The sequence below is a fragment of the Ciconia boyciana genome, chromosome 4 (genome assembly GCF_034638445.1).
Source record: "Ciconia boyciana chromosome 4, ASM3463844v1, whole genome shotgun sequence".
Lineage (NCBI taxonomy): Eukaryota > Metazoa > Chordata > Aves > Ciconiiformes > Ciconiidae > Ciconia > Ciconia boyciana.
In genome coordinates, this window is record NC_132937.1 from 52,428,401 (window position 1) to 52,443,379 (window position 14,979).

General features: G+C 37.9%; 1 protein-coding gene across 3 annotated transcripts in view; it reads right to left on the reverse strand.

The window, feature by feature from the left end:
• The window catches only part of TTC39B (tetratricopeptide repeat domain 39B), a 72,685-nt gene that overhangs the window by 21,258 nt on the left and 36,448 nt on the right, over positions 1-14,979 (reverse strand). For all 3 annotated transcript variants that reach the window (XM_072859999.1, XM_072860001.1, XM_072860000.1), the window contains 4 exons: positions 7,482-7,586; positions 4,839-4,970; positions 2,830-2,906; positions 1,604-1,671 (listed from right to left, as the gene is read on the reverse strand). In XM_072859999.1, the coding sequence (XP_072716100.1) occupies positions 1,604-1,671; positions 2,830-2,906; positions 4,839-4,970; positions 7,482-7,586 (382 nt within the window). The remainder of the gene's footprint in view (positions 1-1,603; positions 1,672-2,829; positions 2,907-4,838; positions 4,971-7,481; positions 7,587-14,979) is intronic.

The window sequence follows — 14,979 nt, forward strand, 5'->3', positions numbered from 1 at the left end:
CTGGTCGACAGTGACCACATAGACTACCCAACATATGTGCTTATTAACCTCTAGAAAAATCAAAAGTAAAGCCACAGTGTACTAGCCATCAAAAATAGATCTCTGAAAATCACGATGGTTAACAGTTCAACAGGATAGAATTTTTTCCTCTTAGAATTCACACAGAAGGGGAAGGTGTGCAGCATTTCAGAAATAAAATTAAATACTCAGGGAGAGCATATATGATGTGGAAAATGAAAAAGCACAAAAACACCCTCCGAATCATCAACTAAAGGAAATTCTGGCTTCCATAAAAGGGTCACCATTTCAATAGACCTCAACTGTTTTGTCTGAGAGACTGAACACCCAAATGCAAGTGGTTTAGTACAAGCATTCTTGCTGTCTCTTTCTGAATGGTTTACATTTTCATTATCATCATCATCCTCCTCAGATGACTGAAGGTCAGTCAAGGATGAAAAATATGGGGCATGACAGTAATCAGCAGAGCAGGGTATTACAGTCAACAGCAATGGATCTCTGAGATGATGGATAGCAAGATGCTGCTTTAGAGAAAGTATACCTCTACAGTTTTTTTCATTTTATACAGTTCTAAACTCACCTCCTTCAACAACTGTTTAAAAATTCTCTTCATGCTTAAAAAAAACCCCACCCACAAAACAAAAAAGAGGGTTGCTTCCATTTGGTTAGTAAAGGAGAAAGTCAGTTATAGGAAAGACTGGCATTCCATTAATAATATTTCCTGACATTTCTGGCCAAAGTACTGTATTAAGTGGTTTATAAAGCTCTGCCAAATTAATGTTTAGGTCCATCTGATCTTAGTATCTCTGTGCCTTAGCTTCTTCCTCCTAATTTATATTGGAAGGGATTATCTAAAATACATGCATTAAACATTTGTAAAACACTCACTACATAAAAAAAAGTATGACTAAAAACTCCTGTTTTCAGGAATCAAATTTCAAATCGAATTTGAAAACACTGTAGCATGAAGTCCCTGAATGACAAGCTAAACAAGAAGCACCAGACAGTATTAAACAGCAGATCTTTCTGTGAACTGAATTATTACCTCAGCAATGCTAAGGCATACTCATTTTATAGTCATTCATTACTATATTGCCCCTGACACCACGTCAAAAGTGCATGGAGAGTGATACTGAACTGGAGACAACGCACTGGAGACAAGCGTGCATCAGCTGAAGTTTTGTTAGTGGGGAAACATTCTGTCCTTTGCGTGCGAAAAAAGACCTGCGTTTTCAAATGAGACATTTCCTCATATCTGAACATCTTTTTAAAAAAGTGCTGGACACTGTCAGATGTGATGCAAGTCATTTAAACATACCATCTGTATAAGACTGCAATATACCTTAGGTTTTTGGTTCCTGGGTATCAATAACATCTTTGGTTAGTCATATAAACAAAGAGAGGATTTTGCTAGGTAACACAGCACTTACCATACTTTCAATCACTGCCATGAAATAACATTCATTCAGTAGGAAAATGTTTGGGTTTTAAATACCATATCTACTGTGGGAACAATGTTTTATAAGTACTAACATCTTTCCATTAAACTGCTACACAGAGAGAGAAAATAAACAATTGACTTTACCTGTACGAAGGTGAGAGCTGCTTTCTGTAGTAAGCATTCAGCATAGCAGATTTCAGCATGCATTTCCTCTATATAAGAAAGAAAAGTTATTTACTGTCAGCAAATTTATTGCCAATATTATCTTCTTAGGGTCAATGGAACAAATACAATGCTGCCAAGAAAAGGAAAAAAAAAAAAAGCAAGCTTCTGCTGTTGCTGTTTTGATAACTGCTGACTAATAGCTGTAACACACAAATCCCAATAGAATTCTTCTATTTCACTTCTCAGACAAAAACTTCGATCTTGCCAGAGCTGACTTCAGCCTAGGGCAAAAGCTACTTGTCATTCTGGTAGATGATCTCCTGCACTCTTCATTGATCCTAAGTTTAAATATCAGCCTACAGCAATTAGGTCTTCCAACCCTCCTTCCATGTCTTAGAAAAAACTTTTACAGATGAATGGTAACACTCACTGTGGCTCAGGCTTTTCCTAAGTCCAGTAAGACATTATGAACAGGTTTTCACCAAGTCATGCTCAACAAACTGAAAGCCCCAGGCAGACCTTCTGTCCTCATGCAGCACTGAAGTACATTTGACTTAACACAATGACACAAGTTACTCTGCACCCATGCTGCAAGACCAGCCACATGCACAAGGCTGCTGTATGTACAGTGCACACGCCGTGAGTTTGATGTGTCCACTATTAAAGAGGATTCTTTTGTGTCAGGTTAGAAAAAAATGCATACTTGATTCTGCCTGAATCAGAAATAGGAGATCAGCATTTTCAGAGCCATGAACATGATGTGAAATGTACTGATACCATTTCCCAAAACACCTTAAGGCAAAACAGACAAGCACAAAACTTGTTAATATATTCAGATTTCAATGCAACTAATGATAAGGACATATTCCAACAGCATCAATGACTCTTAAACTTTTGGGAGCTGTCTTATGTAACAAAACAAAACAAAAAGAAACAAAGGAAATCTCTCTTCACTCCTATAATGTGTTGTGAAAGGCATTCCTTTCTTAATTCATGCATGCTCAGAGCCAAAAAAAATTAGGCTGAATCCCCATTTTGAGAAGCTTTGCATTCAAATTCAAAAAAACCACCATACAGGTGGTTTGTTTGTTTTTTACTCTAAGACACTAATCAAGTTACAGAGTTAAGCATATTCGTACACATTGGTAGGGTGTTTTTGAGCTTTTTTTCACTTTGTTATTTTAATTGTATTATAAACCACTTACCTTCACTCAACTGATCCACTGACTGTTTAGAAACTAGATTGGACAAGGATTCCACCACTGTGCTTCTTTTCCTGAATCTAAATCAGTTGTATGTGGAAGAAAAGGAACCCACACAACATGAGCCACATTTCAACACAAACTTGAACTTAATTATTTACACTTCTTAACCATTTCCAGCCACAATTTATAGACATTCTAAGTAAAGTGATCATTTGCCAATAGTTGCAATTCTTTGAGTAGTATAATCATGGCCACTGGTACGCGTCTAGGCTTAGAAGCCTATCCAACCTTGATTGATGTTCCAAGCATGCATTTAATCTACTTTAAGTGTACAATAGCTTCCACCCCATTTCCACCCACCAGCTGCAGAGGTGTGTCTGATGCTGGGAAAGCCACTTGAACTGGACTTCAAAGTTCTATGAATTACTTTTTTCCACTTAAACTTCCACTCAGAATTAGAATGAAAAATCAAAAGAAGCTCTGTTTTCAACATAAATGAAAACATAAATACTTCAGTATTTTATGGCATTTTATGCCAGATATGATGCCAAAACAGTCATATATTTTACTTTCAACAGATCTCAACTGTCCATGTTATAAATTGCTAGGTTTTTTTTTAGTGCAGCATTCCAAAAATGAATTTATTACTATTTACAAACAACTCAGCTTTACGAAGAAGCTAAAGAAACAATTCTACATTCAGAAAAGGAATATACTTTGTAAGCCAGGAAGTCATTAATTACAAATACTGAGCATTAGCTTATCATTTATTTACACTATTCTGCACATTGAAAAGTGCAGGATCCTGACAACGAGATTATGACATTACAGGTTAACATAATGCATACCAAAAAAAAAGTCAATTAAGACACATGTAGTTCTGGCAATTCTTCACCTTTGAGTGTTTGATTGCCTTTATCTTGCATTTTTATGAATTTTGTGACAGACTAGACCAGAGCACTTATGTACAAAAGTTTGCATCCTGCAGAGATGGAGGCCCTTATTGAAACTATCTGAAGTACAAAGAGGCACCTAATTTTCAGACATACTAAGCCACATAGTTCAGATGAAACTGTGACTCGATAGCACACCTGAAAGAGGCAGAAACTGCTGACTTTTTATTTTCTTCAGGTAGCATCTGACAATTTTGTCCCGTTTACTTTTCTTTTGTTTGTCATTGCTAAGGAGGTGATGTTAAACGTCTAAACTAACAACATCTGGAGGCAATTTCTTTGGAGACCATTCATGATAAATTATGGCCTAACCAATATGATGAACCACCAGTACAGTAGAATAAAGCACTCATTTCTGGTTTTGTCAGAGGCTTGTTAAGCACTTTATCTTTGAGAACCCATTTTCTAAGTTTTTTTAATTAAAAAAACAAAGGTCACCAATAAGTTCTATTTTCTACTCTATTTCACTGTTGTTCCAAGCAAGACCAGAAGCAAAAGGTTCAGATCATTCTTGATGGGAATAATAGCCCTTTAATTTTAAGGTAAGCTAAACACTTACATTTGTAACAATAATAAAAAAATTGCTTTGGTTTTAAAGAAACCTCAGTACAAGCTTAATCCTATTAGACTATTGGGTCCACCTTTGAAAACAACTTTTAAAAAAAACAAATATTTTCATGATGAAAGGGAAAATTCAAAATATGGAGCTTTTAAATTGTTGATCCCCGTGGAAAACAAAAAGTCTCAGATGGAAATAGCTCAGGTAGTTCAATCGTGTAGTGTCAGCTTACGTGCAGGTCTACATAGCCAACCAACCATTTAGCTAACTTTAGAGGCTATACGTGCCCAGACCCAACAAGCCTGTTGTTTCCACAATACTAGGAAACATATCCTTACCAATAATAATTGGATAGTAATACTTACCCCACCTTCCTAAATTTACATCACTGCCATACTGACAATAGCCTGCTTTGAAAGCATACAGACAGGCGGGATATCTTACAAAGAACACTTAGTGGATTAAGTACCTCATAAATGTTCATTGCTTGGGCTTACCTTTGGCAGGTTTGCAAAGCTTCTTTCATTGTAGAAATTCCCATTTGTATATCCTGCTGTTCAAAGGTCATAGCAGCTTGCATAACTAAAATAGTACTGTACCCAAGGGCATGGTACATACTATCTTTAGACCTAGGGCAAACATATAAATCTTGTGCATTTAAGCAAAACTTCAAATTACAATACAAAATTAAATGCCGAGACACTTGCATCAATTAGTGAAAACCAGAAGAATAAAGCAGGAAAGTAATGGACATGAGAACATAACCTAGCAAGTATCATCTTCCACTGGGTGCTACATGTCTGCCTCCACAGGATACTGTTGCAGCAAGTTCCAGAAAATATCCAAACTGGGTTACACAAACATTTGCACTTAATTATATCCCATGTATATTCCACTGGTATATCTATTTAATTTAGCTAATTAAGCCTTGACATAAATACACGTTCGTCTGCTTTCACTTAACACAAGAAGTAAGGACATCCTTCTAGCATTACTGCTTGATCCAAAGACACAAAAATCTGCATTGTGTCATAGAAAAGTCAGTATACACATGCTCAGTCCTGTATAGAAGGCTACATTGAACCAGCCTGGCTTTCACAGAATAATTACAAAAAAAAAAAGTTGTTGGAAAGTGGCTGTGGGCGGTCATATACTCAAACCTACCAGTTGCAGCAGCACTACTGCCAGCGTTAAGTCAGGCAAACTTGGGTTCTGTCTAACCAAGTTTCAAGAGGTTCAAGAAAATGAAGCCTGCATACCTTTCTGGCAGCCTCTCTGGTACTGTACTATCAATGTACTTTTTCCGAATGTCCAATTTGAACCTCCTAAGCCTCAACTTGTAGTGACTGCCCCTTGTTTTACCATCTGCCACTATGGAGAAGGATGTGTCTGTCTTTGCAACTTCCCCTCAATAGCTCCAGACCACTATTAGATTAATGCCCAAGTCTCCTTTTTGCCAAAATAAAACAAACCCAGCTCTCACAATCTTAATGAGTCGTATGTTCTAGTCTTCTAGCCATGTTGCTAACCCTCTGTTGGGAAAAAAAGTTCCTCGACTTTTTTTATTCTCCCTAAATCAAGGCGCCACCTGCCAAATGCAGTTTTGAAGACAGGAAACTTTAGCAGAGTCAAGGAAGACAGACCCTTGGGCTAAGTGTTTATTTCTTAAATATATCAACACTTTCCCTAAAATTTTTACATTATTTAAGGACTTAAGTTTAACTTTATTAAAAGGCTATTTTTCAGTAAAATAATTGGGCTTTTTCTTTTTTTAAAGGTGGCTTTTTGTTTCCTTGCTAGGCTAGGTCCTCCTTTGCAGAGTAGCTGAATATGCTATATAATAAGCTCAAAGTCTATTAGCTGCCAGGGACTTGAAGCATTCTGAAGTCTATGGTTTTGATATTTTTTTTTCTTTGTAGCAAACGTCAACTGAAACAAATACTTCACTGTACATAAAAACACTATTGTATGAACAAGGTTTTTTTGTTTTGCAACACAAAATTAAATATATCAAACATACAAAAAACATTTTAGTAACACACATATGCACAATCTGTGCATGTAGAACTCACTATTTTGGAATACTACCCAAAAATAGTTTCAGCATACACAAGTGCAGGTGGGTCTTCTCAAAGCATTGCTCTATTACAAATAACACTGCACAATGCTCAGATAAGAGAGCTTGGGTGTAAGTACAGCTAATTTGAAAAGGTGTTATTCCTGCCTACCTCCTCTACACTTGAGCTCTCCATACCACTAAGAGCAAACACTTTATAGCTGTGTCATCCTCCCGAGCTTTCATTTAACAGTGTTCTTCCATGTGTCCATACCACTGACCTAACACTACCAACTCATCATTTTTAATCCAGTCTATCACCAAACTGCAGAGTGAGAACTTTACCTTGCTCTACTAACACAAGCTACAGATCCCTCTCACTGACACATCCCTCAACATCATATGCATCTTTGAGACACAGACAGGAGAAAAACAGTGAATGGGATTCAGACCCCAGTCCTAAAGAACAGCCAACCCAGACTGCCTCCCCACGCAGTCACAAGTAAGCTTCGTTTATCCTACGAACCCTTCTGTATTCTTTAGTTCCCTATATCTGCGCTGCCATGCTTTTCTTCTCAGTGGAGCAAAGGCAACAGGGGAATAGGCAAAATTAGTCAGAAGATCAAAAGGTGGGCTTTAAAAGTGAACATTACTGTGACTCAAATGTAATACAAAAAGCAACAAAAAGAGTATTCTGGAGTTTTGTTCCAGCTTTGTTGTCTTGTCAAAAGCAGTTCCATTGTACAATTTCTCTGATCAAAGATACATTGGATCAGGTCTTGTTCCCCTGCTCTTCCCCTCTGCACTGCAAAAGTGCAGCTCCCCCTCTTCCCCTCTGTCTGCAAAGACAAATTGAGTGATAAACTCTAGCAGAACAATTCAGTGCTTCGTTAACAGGTTTTGTGATCGTCTGAAGAAGAAACAAGTGCACTGCTAAAACCCAAAGACACTGAGAAATGCTTTTGGACGAAAGAGAGTAAATGAAAACTACTACCTTCAGAGGCCTTAAATTAATCCTCAGCTACCAGATAGCATACTTTACACTATCTGTTTACAGTAACTTCAGCAAATAACAGGACCTCACCATGGACGAAGTAGTTCCAGGGCTTCAGAGAACTTATTGTTTAGAAATAAGTTCAGTGCCATTGAACATTCTTCCAGAGCACACTTGAGATCCATCTTGGATGCCCTAAAAAAAGATTCCTAGTTTAGTCAAACTGTAAATATAAACACAAAATTACAAGATTTTTTCCTTATATAACACATAAGGTCTTTTATAGCCATTTTATTACTCATTTTTAAAATCTAGCTTTACAAAAACAAGTCATATGCTTAACACTTTATCCATGCTACCATAAGTAAAGCCCTCTTTGCTTATTTAAGTGATATTTATGGCATTGTCCTCTTCTTTCTACTAGTCAATATGCAGTGGAGTCATTTCTACTGCTACTTATGTAGTCTAAAAGTGCAGTCTAACAGGAGCTGGTGGAAGGCCAGGGCTTATGTAAAGTTGGTAAGGGGCATTCAGGCTGGAAAGTGGAACATCTAAACAAGAATTACTGTCCTCGGGAGAAAAGCACATCCTGGAGAAACACATAAGCTCATTAAGACGTTTTGGGAACCATGTGAAACAACTAGTACAAGTGTGGCAAGAAGCGCCCTCACACGAACTATCCTCATTATCACACTAAAAGTCACAGCCCTTGAGCTGGAGACCCTGGCCCAAACAGAGACCCCTCACCTTTGAGCGTGCGCAGAATAGTAAAGTAGCACTGTAGCTTTACGTTGAAATAAGAGACTTGTAGACCAATAGAAAACTGCTTTGTGTAACACTTATGCATAGGTATAACTACACTGTACACATACTGCACCTGTATGACCGAACTTTGTGCTAGCTTTGTGGAGCTACCACCTCGCACCCATCTCTGCGCAGACATGAAATAAAATACCTCTGCCCTGTGTGTATATTGGCATCTTGCACACCGGGTAAACGACCTCATGCTTGTGGGATAACACTTATATAACACAAATACTAAAAACTTATCACTGTGACCAAGCTCTCAATTCTCCACATCAGTACAAATGCAGTTTCAGACTCTGTATTCAGGTCTAAATCTCGAGAGAGATAACAAAATAATATTTTCATCCAAAAAAAGCAGTAAACAGACACTCACTCTGCAAACAGCTATGCCAAAAATAGTCCTGTCAGAAGCCTGCAGCTATGCCAAAAGCTTTTGTTCTTCTTAATTCACTTCAAGTAAAAATCACTTGTACTTGCTTAAGAGGAAGCCATCTAACAAAACCACTACCTCGGCCAGTTTTATCTGAAAGCCTCAGGAGCACTCACAAATTGCTCCATGGGCAGAACTGGTGACAAACTGGACATTCACGGTAGTGACGAATAGCTAGAAGCTACACAGACTTCAATGTCCACAGCTGGATCTGGAAAAGATAATCTGTCTATAGCTTTAAAACAACAGGTTTAGGCTCTGTAATGGGCTTTATCCAAGTAAGGTTAACCAGCGGTAAGCAACAGATCATGTCAATGAGATGAATATTTAAGTGCTGACCAGAAGAGAACCACCCTGAAGGAAGAGTTTAAAAAGAGAAATGACAGAGGAGTGCAGCTGCTCCAAAACTGACAGTAGCACACACACACAAAAAAAAAAAAAACCCCAAGAAAAAAGGGGACTTGAAAATATGACTGGACAGGTTTTTGCAGAGAATCATCAACTTCCCCTACCCTCCTCCTTTCTCCATCACCCAAAAGCTTTAAAAGCATTGGCTCTGTTTTTTGTATCCCTTCTGGGACAAAAAATTGGGATAAGGCTAGATGGCATCCCAAAACTATTTTTCAGCTTTATTTTCTGTCATTTTTTAGTGGCAGTACTTGAAAAATTCACCTTCTGTAGAAAAATAAAATCTCTAACTCAATACTTGGCAACTACTAGATATTTATTATTGAACATACCCAGAGGCAAATCCTGCCCTTCATAATGAAGTAGTTAATTGCCCAACAGTCGAAATCCAGCAGTTTTACCGTCAGACTGTTAGACTATTTTAAGTACAATTTAAATAACTTTATCTTCTCCCATACTGGGATTCAACTTGAATATTATGTATATAATTTCAAGATTTATGTAATTTCATGTAGCAAAATCCTACAGTTCTTAAAAGTTGAAGCACTTGCAGCTCTGCTTCAACTTCTAGCCGCTCACTAAGCTTTCACGTCCTTCGGCTGTGCACACACTGCAGGAAAGGTCACATTCTCGATGTAACCTACAGCCCTGATCTCCAGCTGTCCAACAAAAGCACCGCTGTCACACCAGCAGAGAAGGGGCACCGTGGCGATGAACACGTCTTACCAGCAAAGCGGCCGCCTCTTTTTCCCACGTGCGTAGGTTCCTGCCAGCCCATCACACCCCAGGTTTCATCCCAACATCGCGTCCTGGGGTGAGGTCCTGGGGAACAAGCACTGCAACGCGGCCCACGTTTGCCCTACTGTATAGGGTATAGGTACAGGTACCAAAGTCTTTATCAGCCTGTACAGCTACCGGAGAGCAAATCTACATTTGTGTTCTCTTCAGTGCTGGCCTATGTCACCAACGACACACTGTCCCGTCGCCACTATCAGTTTATGTTCTCTCACTTCAATACCCTTAAGCTAGATATCTAAATTGCCTTCCAATTTTCTTAAAAGTATTTCAGGGAAGTTACTGTACAGCAAGTTTACTTAGGTCTGTGTATAAATACACAAGCCCCGATAACAAATAAAAATGCTTCAGATAAAGCAATGGCAGTATCTTTCCTCCTGCTGCAGGGAGACAAAGACAGTCAGCATTTTGCTGTTGTTTATATACCCCTCTTCATACCCTAGACTGCACTGGAAAATAAAGAACATAAAGGTACAATTTAAAATTCAGACTACACTGGCTAATCTTATTTAACTGTTATCTAGACTTCATTTTTTACAAGGCCGTTCCATTGGTTACAGGAATATATTACGGTCTTTTATTTTTATTCACTAAGTTTTACATTGTGTATTTAAATATAAACGCACTAGTTTTATTATAAAACTTAGCTTTGAGACTACTTTAACTGAAGAGTTACAACTGATCTGTAAAAAAAGTGGTTTGTAGGTTCTTTTTTCCCCATTTTCAAAGTCCTAAAGCTTTTGGTATATAAGCCTGTGTGATTCATCTTTGCAAAATAGTTGATAATCAAGGCTACTCAGTGACAGAAGTATATGTGAGTAAATCCATAGGTTTATTTTTCAAGTTTCCCCCGCTACACATACTACTTCAAAAGCTTCTGAAACACACTTGTCAATGAACAATTGTGGGGGGGTGGAAGAGTAGTAGTGTTGTTCCAAGATGGTTACAAAATGAGACACCACTTTCACCATTTCAAAATGAGACACTATGAATTCAACAGGATCATGCACAATTTTTTGTTTCCCCTTTTAATACAGTTTGCTTAATCTCTTTGATTTTTTTAGTTTCTCCTCTGTCTCTCAAACACACCAATTAATTCCTTCCATTTGGCTCCTCTTTGATGAGGGGAATAGGAAAGCGGTACATCAAGCATATGAATTTTTATCAGAAAGCAGCAATTTGCTGTAGGTCACGTAGGGTTTAAGATTTCCTTCTTCATGTTTCAGTGGACACAGCTTTTTATCTTTATGATGCTACTTGCACTGAAATTAACAGGGGACTTCACACTTCTCAGATCTAACTTGAACAATCTTGGGAAAATTAGAACATCAGACATTAAATTGTAAATGCAAATCATTACTTCGTGTTCATGTCTTGCATGGATTTACAGCCCAAAATGCAAATTGCCTTACAATTCTGAGACAGAGACACCTTCCATCATTCCTTCCTGAAAAATTAACCTACATACCAAGAAAGCCATGTAGGAGACACACAGACAATCTCTATCTCCTTGCGTCACAAATTCACACCTTCTATACTTTAGTTCAGGGGGAAAAAAAAAAACCCCAACCTATCAAGGCCAAGTGCAAACTCATTTTGTATTTTGCACATTCCGGCTTCTAAATCCAGAAAACAAGATAACCTGGCTGAGCATTTTGTTTCGATACCCACCAAAGCCTCAGCCTGTAATACCTCTTCTTACTCCCAAAGTAAAGTTCTTTCTAGAGCCTGGATCAAGAGAACCACAGATTCTAGATTACGAAGCATCCCGCCTGTTTGGCAAAGAATGGATATAGCACTTCACACTAAATCTGCTCAGCTGGTTAAAGGTTTCCCATTAACAACAATCACCAGAAATAAGCATACTTAAGATCCTACACTTCCTACTCAGTAAAGCAGAATTAAAACATTTATCAAAACAAATATGAAGAAAGCAATTATATTGTAGTGCATTCAGACTCTGAATATGTAAACACATCTGTCCAAATTAACATATTTATACAAGTAGTAAAGAAATGTACATGTTTACATGTCCTCTTCAAATGTCTTAAGTAGTATACCCTGCAAAGAACAGTGTTAAGAAAAAAAAAAAAAAAAGACTGATTTATAATGACTGAGAGTTTTGTAAAACACTCAGTTTTATTAGCTGATTCCATGAATACCATCTGCTAACAAATAATTTTCAAAGAACTAATTTTTAGCTAGATTTAGAGGCTGGGGTTTTTTACTGGCATGCAAGCAAGGACCTGAGTTAGTCCCTCAGTAACATGCCATCCTCACCACTGTGTGTTCCCATGCTTCTATATCCTCATTTCACATTTGCTTTTTAGGAAACTACATTTCACTTAATTGATGCCTGGTTAGATTACACATTCCATTTGCCCTGCCTTTCCCACTAGGAAAAATGGCTAGTTGCTTTCAAATAATTTCTGAAGAAGGGAAAAAAAAGGGGGGGATTTTCTTATTTAAATACTGAATTTTCAGAGATTGTCTTAAAAAAATCCAGTAATCAAAGTTGAGATGTACTAGATGGCAAGAATGAGTTTTTAGTCTCTCATGCTTGTGCACCACAACTATTTTGTGACTAGCACAGAAGGAGTGCCTTGTTCCAGGTGTTTTCCAATACAAATCCCAGTGGCCATATTAAGTGGGAGAAAAAAAAAAAAAAAAAAAATCTTCAAAACTGCAGAGGACAGATGGACTTTCTGGTCCCCTCCCCTCACAGCACATTTGCTAACCAAGGACCGAGGTGGGCCAAGAACTCTGAACTACTGGAACAGAAAAACCCAAGACAAGGCAATGACCTGCTACACAGAGTACGGAGGAACCATGAACAGTCATCTGAAGTAAGAGAGGGAAGAGAACCACAAGCAAGAGATGTATAATCACATAGTTCATAAAAGAGTCTGAGGGAAGGTGGATCATTCATAACAGCCAGTAATTTAACAACTGATCACTACTTTATTCACTTAGTTGTAAAATATTTGGGTTCTGCCTAGAAAGAGTATGAAAGTCTCCTGCCAATTCCTGTGAAAAGTAACAGCAAGTAAATAGATTAAAATATTACAGAAACCCACCGTTGTATCATTTTTCTGAATGCAAGGATCAAGATGTAAGGTCCTATTTCCACTGCTTCACTACGCCTCATCTTAGTGAAAAGAAACACATTTTCTGTATTTGTATGCTGTAAATCTGCACACTTCCTACCCTGCAATAAGCAACTGCTGGAACTTCCTCTGGAAGGAAAATCTAATCTTTATTTTGTATAACACAGCCATGGACATGCTGGCTTTTTAGCTGTTATCAGAGAGGACTGTTAGCCATCAGGCTTCCAAATGGCATCATACCACCAACTCTAGCATCACCAGGGTATGTATCAATATTTGTAAAATGATTCCATAAACAAGGTTCCTTAAAACAACAGAGCCCTGCCACCCCATCAAAACTATCTTTTCCTATATAAATGGGTAAGCAGCAGATCTCTCCAGCACGTTGCTGTCATGTTCTTTTCCTGTGTTACAGACTAGTTCCCGCACTGCTGCCTTCACGTGTGACCAAAGCCTGCAGACAACGCAAACAGTATTCCTTACGTCTGTACATTTACTGTTCCTCACAGTAAGCAAGCTTATGAAATTATTCTGCCACTTCAGATATAAAACTTGGGAAGACAGTTTTCTCAGGCTCTTATTTCTGATAAGTGAATCATATCCTCTACCACAGAGTCTCACTCCTGTTTAATTACTCTTCACATATATTTTCTACTGTTTTTCTACTTTCTGCAGCAGAAGAACATAACCAGAAGGAATCACTCCAACTCAGATTCATAACCTGATACCAGAACAGTCAGAATAAAGGAGCATACTGACTCAAGCAACTTGGCTATCTTTGCTGGCAGACAAAGAATATTTCTATGCAGAGGCTCAGAAAAAGCACATTTCCGCCCCTCCTCCCAGAACATCATAAACCAGTTTCTACAGCAAGTTAGCCGACTGATGAACAGTTCAGTGAGCAATGCTGACTCACACTGTCTTTCTGCCTCATGTTCTTCTCCTTCTGACTCAGCCTTATTTTGGCAAACTCATTGTTTTCCCTACCTCCACATACAGTTTCCTAGAATTGACAGAAACTTAACACATTTTATCACCTCAGACGAGCATATGCTTTAATTTATCCTGGAACAGACTAAATTAACACTACTTCAGTGAAATTGCTATGGATTTTACACCCAGTGAATACAGTTCGCTTCTAAATGAACAGAAAAAAAAGAAAAGAAAAGTGTGCTACATTGGGTGTTACACAAAGATAACAATGTCACATTACAAGGAGAATAAAACACCACTGTGTTACTGTCTAGGTACTTTAAGGATACCTTTTCCCAACACACAGCATTTTTTTAACTTGTCTTCTCACTACTATTTCAAACTTATTTTATGAAAAAAGAATAAATGTTTTGAATTCCAGCAATAGCTTGTGTATCTTGGGCGTGGTGCTGAGCTACTCGTGAAACTGTTCCAGTACTGTGGGGATATACTGTCCATAAGGAAGTTGTTAACAGCTTTAAGTAGGTTCTTCTAATCAACTACATGGAGCTGCGACAGAAACAAAGAATACGAATACTGACTTGAAAACCTTGAGATATATTGGAATATTCACTATTAGGATGACAATCCTCAGGATGCACACTAAGCAAAAGCATTAGTAATTTAAAGTGTCAAAACAGTTTACAGCTTATAAAGCCACTTTCATTTTTTTTCCTACAGATTCATTAAAAAGGGAGCATAACTACTAGCCTAAAACAAATGAAAAATGTCATTGCCCTAGTATTTAAAAGGCAGTTGTTTGAACATGTAATGAGATAGGCAATAACACCTATCTGTTCACACCAGGGCTCTGTGTAAGAGCATTCCTGAAAGGCACTTATATAGCTGAAGTTAATACTTAACTTGGTACATGCTGCTGTCTTTGTATCTGCAGGAGATTTAGTCAGCTTTTAATACAATCACCACTGGTGCAATGATCTACCAACTCTTCTCTTGAGAAGGGATTCAGGAGCCAAAAACAGGACAACTGAAGAAAAGTTTACCTTTAATCTAACTGTATTTTCCATGTTTTTAATCATATACTTAGGACTGAGTTCCACATCCCTTT